Source organism: Morone saxatilis, unplaced genomic scaffold (genome assembly GCF_004916995.1).
Source record: "Morone saxatilis isolate NCDOM2014 unplaced genomic scaffold, NCSU_SB_2.0 Contig9, whole genome shotgun sequence".
Classification (NCBI taxonomy): Eukaryota; Metazoa; Chordata; class Actinopteri; family Moronidae; genus Morone; species Morone saxatilis.
In genome coordinates this window covers 4,991,883-4,998,378 of record NW_023340268.1, presented here as the reverse complement: position 1 = coordinate 4,998,378, position 6,496 = coordinate 4,991,883, and the positions used below count along the sequence as shown (strand labels likewise).

Below are 6,496 nucleotides of genomic sequence, written 5' to 3'. Positions count from 1 at the left end.
GAGTTATGTATGGGACAATCTGATGGCCAGGTGCAGTTCGTCAACGCTGTGAGACAACCAGCGGAGAGTGAATCAGTGAGCTTTAGAGGTGTGTGACAGCAGTGTGCACATGTTGCAGAACTGTCTTATTTGCAGGAGTGGTCAGATAATGTGGTATTTTACATACCCTTTTATTCTTTGGTGTTGAAGTAGCAAAAACGTGTGTTTGTGAAGTACTTGATCCAGCAAAGGACTCCTGTAAATGTGTGAGAGAGAAAAAGGGTTAAATTTGAAACTGCAAATCTGAGTGACATTGTGTACTTTACTGAATACTGAGTCCCCATGTAGGATCAATAAATGAACATTGCACACAGTTGCCAGTATAACTACATAAACAACCTAGAAACTCTGTCTCAAAAATGTTATACAAACTTGTTGTTTTGGGCATCTAAAACTTGGCATGTGCACTTAGTTGCCAGTTTATCATATTCTATATTATTTATTCATATTTAATTAAACAAGCTAAATGACAGAAACACTCCTCTCTGTAATACATTTGAACAGTATCACAAACTACAAGTTGAAACAGGTTTAAACAAAAACATGAACATTATAACTTTAATGGAGGATTTACTGCAGGACTGTTGCATTTTCCTTCATTGATTTTAGCTGGATGTGCCTAATAAACTGGCAAAAAATACCATAATTCTAATACAGAAATAGAAAACAAGGCTCTTTCTATCACACAAACCTACCCTTGAGCGCCATGTGTAAGAGGCGTCCCCGTAGTTGTACGTTATCTCCTCGCCTGGAGAGATTTCTTTCAATGCAAACAGGCACAAGTGTGGCTTCCCCCTGCAAACAATTGTCTTCATTTCACAGTTCGGACTTATGTGATCATCATTCACGAGTCTTCCAAGGGTATTATCCTCTGTCGAAGCATCAATGCTGCAAGCAAAAATAAAACAACCTTAATGACACTTCAACCATACTTTAACCTATCAAGAGGCCTCAGGTCTCTTCATGATAAACCTGAATAACAAGCAGGTAACTTACCACCATTGTGCTCCTTTCCATGTAAACTCAAACAAAAAACTATTTAGAGCATCACTACATTTCTTAGGCCTTGTGTCTTTGTGAGGAAAGATGTTCCCCCGATATTCAACAACAAACATCGATGGTTTAAGGGCTCTGTGGGTAAAGACTCCTCTCCCTAGAGAAGCAAAGATTCACATGAAAACATTAGTCAATCGTATTTCTGGTCCATTTATCAGAGCCAGTGGTAACTTGCATGACCATAATCATTAGTTTACTTCGACAAAACAAATATAATAGAGAGAAATCTCTTCTTGGCACTCAAATAAAACATAACTTAATATCCATCCTGCCAAAAAGGGGAATAAAGGTTTTTTTCTCTATATATTTTACTATGGAGAAATTCACATTTTCAGCAGTGTCTGACTCTTAACAACAGGAATTTTTCTATTATTATTTACAAGTGGGTGTAAATTGGTTTATACTTTTATGTGGACAACAGTCTGTGACAGGGTTCCCACTCTTTTTAGGTAATCATTTTTCTTGACAATACAGGGCAGCATAGGTGGCCATCGTTTGTGCATTATTCGTGTTAATTCCTCTAACTGTAACATTACATTTGCCACAGGCTAAAATACAATTCAAATTTTCTAGATCAGATTATTTCCATTATATTTGGTAATTTTAATCAATTTCCAGGTGTTTCCGTGACTAGAAAATTAGTCTCTAAATTTCCAGGTTTTCCAGGACGTATGTGAAAACCAGTGCTTCGTAAATCATTTAAATGTAAAGCACCAATATTTACCTTCATACATCACAACTCCCTACTGATTATTTGAATCATTCACATCTACATATCATATTATGATTACCACAGACTGTAAGACCAGAAATCTCTTCAATATCAATACAGAGGCTACTATCAGGTAACTCTTACCTTTAAAGGAGTCTATATACCTTTCCTCCAGAAAAGGTTTGTCTTTGCATGCAAGTATGTGTTTCAGGGCATCTTGCTCTGGAGTTAGTCGCCTTTTCTTCTCCATGGTACCTGGAAAAATTAGATACACAATTAAGTTCGGTTGATATTGAGATCTGCTGTAGTGTCCCCTGGCATGTTTTTCATCTATAGAATATGCTGATGTTTTTCTCCATTGCAATAAGAGAGTTGGTTTAATTAGAGATTAAGAAGATCTTCAGGTCTTTGATGTCATTTTCAACTCTATTCTTAGTTTTGTTAAGTGAAATAAAAATGTTACTTCCCGTCTAAACTTGCTGCCAATTCAATAAACAATGGTAGTTTGTGCTTATTTAAGTCAGAAGTTCCAAACATGGGGGTCGCCCAAAGCTTTACAGGGGGAAAATATACATAATATGGATTATATTTCAGAATTTTGTTAATTTCTCTGCAGAAAACTAAATGATTTTTTAAAAGTTTAGCTTATTATTTAAGATAGAAACTTTAAAGACACAAACTATTTTCACAGAGCTTTCACTTTCTACTAAACTAGACTTTTCCTGCATTAGAAAAGAAAGAAAAAGAGGCCTATTGAGTGGTTAAGATTGTTATATATAGAAAATAGTACACAATACAGTATAAAAAGCTGCATAAATTATCAGAAAAACATCCAAACCAATCGTTTTCATAAAAAGTAGTCCCTGTACAGTTTATCAGTTGTCCTGTGCTCTTACTGAATATAAGATAAAAAATTCCTTTATTAATCCCCTATGGGAGAAATTCAAGTTGACACAGCAGCACAGATGAAATGTAGTGTAAAAAAATACAAAAGTAAGTAAGAAAGTAAAAATATAATAAGGAATAATAAAATAAAAATATTATAAAAGATATAACAGAAAATATAAAGGCTACTATGAGAAAATATACACTATATGCAGTATGCAGTGAGAAATATGGTGTAATATGATATAAAACATTAATAATCTCTTAGTGAGAGGTTGTAAGTTTACTTAATGATAGAAAAGAGGAAGGAAAAAGGTTGGAAACCACTTCTACCTACAAACACAAGCTCAAACAATATATAATACATAAATACAATAGTAGAGTCAGCTACCTGGTTAAACTGACTACCGTGTGCCCTGTTTTGTTAGGACTGAGTTGCATCTGACACTTGTTTACTATCAACTGTGCACATGCCTTGCTAGCATGCTAACAACAACAACTAGCATAACACCAACTAGCAAGTGCTACGTAAGCTAGTAGAGGTGGAGGAGTTAAAATACTGTAAGTTCGAAACATATATATATTTATAACAGCAACATTCACCTTTGTTTCAGTGTCTTAAGTAGAAGCAAGAAGAGAAACACAGCTAGCTAACACAGTGGAGGCCATATTTCCTTTCTTTCGTCTTTCGAGAGACCACGTGACTGCGCTGGTAAGTTACGTAGGACGAGCGGCGGCCACTCCGGCCAATCACGGATCACCACGTCACTGACTGACTCCAAAAGCAGCGAATCAGCGGCCGTGAATTTCTTCGCCACGGGGAGCAGCCGTGGACAGTCACACACGGCTCATAACTGGTTTGTGTGGTTTATGGGGACTCACAATAGTCACATACTAAATAAATATAAGTATAACATAAATACTTTATTATTCATAACTCATAACAGTAGACTTTTAATAAGGACAACAATGTTTTTTAAATGTTTTTTTTATTCAAAAAGGACATACAATAGAAAATACTGAGAACCTTGGCAGCCATCCTCTAGAGACTGGGGAGGGGGGAGGGGGTTAATATAACCAAGATATACATGAAGGAGTAGTATTTTTTTATTTATTTTTTTACCAGGGTGGTAGTTATGCAAAAACTCAATGTCTCAGAGGATACTGTAGATGAAGTAGCACGTCCAAAATGAGGTTTAAATCAACATATTTGTTCTTTTCAGTGTTCAGTCAACAAGAAGTGGGTAACATTTGTGCAGTTCTTTGAAATGATGCATGAGAGTTGTCAGTGATATAAGCTACGTTCAAAGACATTATTGTCTGCAGTGTATTTAATCTCAGTATTAATTGGACTCTGTTGATCAAAATGTGTCTATTTCTATTGATGAGCCAAAAGGAAATACATTAAACTGTTTGATTCTTTCATTTAAAGGTCCAGTGTGTAACATTGAGGATGATCTTTCGGCAGAATTCGAATATAATATTCATAATTGTGTTTTTATTAATGTTTAATCACCTGATCATAAGAATTGTGTTTCTGTTAATGATCTATATTTATCTTCAGATGGAGCAGGTCCTCTTCCACGGAGGCCACCATGTTTAAAAAGTAGCCCAAATTGGACAAACCAAACACTTGCTCTTAAAAGGGCCTTTTGCAGCCACCATAGTTTCTCCTACATGCTTGGAGCGGCAACTCTTCGCCACTGAATCCTACACTGTGGTCCTTAGAGGGTCACTCTGTAATCTCTCAGTCACAGTGACCTTTTAAAGTATGATTATCTGATTTGTGTTAAAGTTTTTTTGTACACTGATTGTCAACATTTTACTACGGCAAGTTGGAGAAACCTCTGCAAGATCAATTATAGCAAGAAATTTCCTACACAACTTTCCAACAATCCTAAAAGGTATAAAATCTGCAAGAATATTGTGTCTGAAAATGAGCTCTTTCACTGACAGACTGACACCAAATTATAGCACTGTGTAGTGTTGTGGACAATCAAACTGCAGGTTTGAGACTTGACGGTTGGCAATTTACATCTACATCACAGAAAGCCGTTTTCAGTCTTCTGGGGCGGACGTTTCACTCACTGACACCAACAGAAATCACTGCAGCCCTTTCAAACAAAGGACGAAAAAACCCCAAATTTCCACAGGAGTTTAAGGAATCATGATATGGAAGGAACAACGTAGCCAAGCAACCATTCAGCAGACAGAAAACACAAAAGTACAGCAATGTCTCTGGCTGAACATTAGTGAACAGTCTTATAATCTCAGCTCCCAGTTTCTACCCATACAAACACTGGGCATCTGAAGATATTCCATTAATTCAGCTCATGATGTGGTTCAGGAAGTATGACGTTCTTTTGTAGTTCATCACATTGTAGTTGTGTATGTACGGGTGCATTAACTCCGTTTTTGTTTACTGGGCCGTGTTTAAATGAACATTTCAGTTAATCTACAACATTTACATTTCCTCTTCGTCACTCTGAATCTCCATTTTCCTCTTCAGGTATAAACGGTGGGTCATCGGGCGTCTGCTCCTCCGTCCCTCCCTCTTTCCTCGCCTGAAGATGGAGCTCTCTGACGATGAGGATGCGGGTGAGCATGGCCTCCATGGTGCTATCGTCCAGAGGGGTGGAGGAGAACCACAGCGGGCTGTTGGGGACGCAGCAGCGCTCGGGGTGAAGGTAGAACAGGTTGGTGCGCTGCTTCACTGACTCCGAGCTGCATGGAAACAGTTGTTAATGTAAAAATAGTGACAGATTAAGGAGATGAATACCCAGCAATAGGTTTAGTCCAAAGTCTCTGATAGATATATACTAAAATGTCTATATGTGAAGGCTGTAGCAAGACAATCAACAGATTAAAAATGGAACAAAACAAATGGACACAACAACCATTGAGTGTCAACATTAGGACCTTGTTTCAGAATGGGTCAAGAGTTGGTGAGTTGATATCAAACAGCCAGACATCGATGAAGTTCAGTGCGACGCTATACTCACCACTTAGAGAGGTAGAACTCGTAGAGTCTGACCGGACAGCGGAGAGGGTTGTCTGTGTTCTCCATCATCTCCAGGATATCGTCTTTACTCTCCTCCTCCTTACGCCTCTTCACTGGAACCTCTGGATCTGAGGAGGACACAGTGCACATTTACACCGTTTCTAATGTGAATCCATTTCATGGTTAACTGTTGTTGTAGCAGTTCAACACAGAACTGCTGGTTTGAAGATACTGATGAATGAAAATTACTGTTATGTGAATGTGTGACTTCTACCTTACTTGCACTGTGTAGTAAACAGCGAAGAAATAAATATCCCTGGTAAGAATTCACTCAAAATCTATATTTGACACATACGTCAGGGTAAAGATTTAGGTTTTAAATCAGGTTCAGGCTCATTATATCCGTGTCTGTTTGGACCAGGACCTTGTATTTTGTGGTTAATGGTGGCTTTAGTAACACGTGATGGTTCAGATTATGCAGATATGACATAGATCTATATTATACTGCTTGACTTCCTCAAAAACAATTCTTGCACCAACTGTGTGATTGTTATTGATTGTTGATGTGTTTTAATATCTTACAAGTTGATATGGAACAAATAAAGTACTTCATTTTTTACCCTCAGCTTTATTAGTACCCAACTCTGCTTCATTTATGGATATTGGGGGGTAGAACCGCAGGAAGGTGGTCTTGGTGCTGTCCTGGTTGGTTTTAGTGCAGCGCATGACGTGGGCGAAGGACAGCTGGCGGTGCTGCTCCACCGTGGTGAAGCCAAAGTACTTGCAGCAGAAGAAGAGCAAAG

General features: G+C 37.9%; 2 protein-coding genes across 2 annotated transcripts in view; both read right to left on the bottom strand.

Annotated features, from left to right (window-relative positions):
• Positions 1–3,402, bottom strand: part of LOC118342390 — a gene marked incomplete at its 3' end in the record, with an annotated part of 40,539 nt that extends 37,137 nt beyond the window's left edge. The window contains 5 exon segments of the mRNA XM_035680904.1: positions 167–235; positions 735–927; positions 1,036–1,192; positions 1,952–2,062; positions 3,296–3,402. Coding sequence (XP_035536797.1) covers positions 167–235; positions 735–927; positions 1,036–1,192; positions 1,952–2,057 — 525 coding nt within the window. The 5' untranslated portion in view covers positions 2,058–2,062; positions 3,296–3,402.
• Positions 3,403–3,673: 271 nt separating this feature from the next.
• The window catches only part of LOC118343157 (zinc finger MYM-type protein 4-like), a 19,270-nt gene continuing 16,447 nt past the window's right edge, over positions 3,674–6,496 (bottom strand). The window contains 3 exon segments of the mRNA XM_035681909.1: positions 3,674–5,416; positions 5,695–5,821; positions 6,314–6,496. The exon segment at positions 6,314–6,496 is cut by the window's right edge and continues 47 nt beyond it. Of these exon segments, the coding sequence (XP_035537802.1) occupies positions 5,173–5,416; positions 5,695–5,821; positions 6,314–6,496 (554 nt within the window). The 3' untranslated portion in view covers positions 3,674–5,172.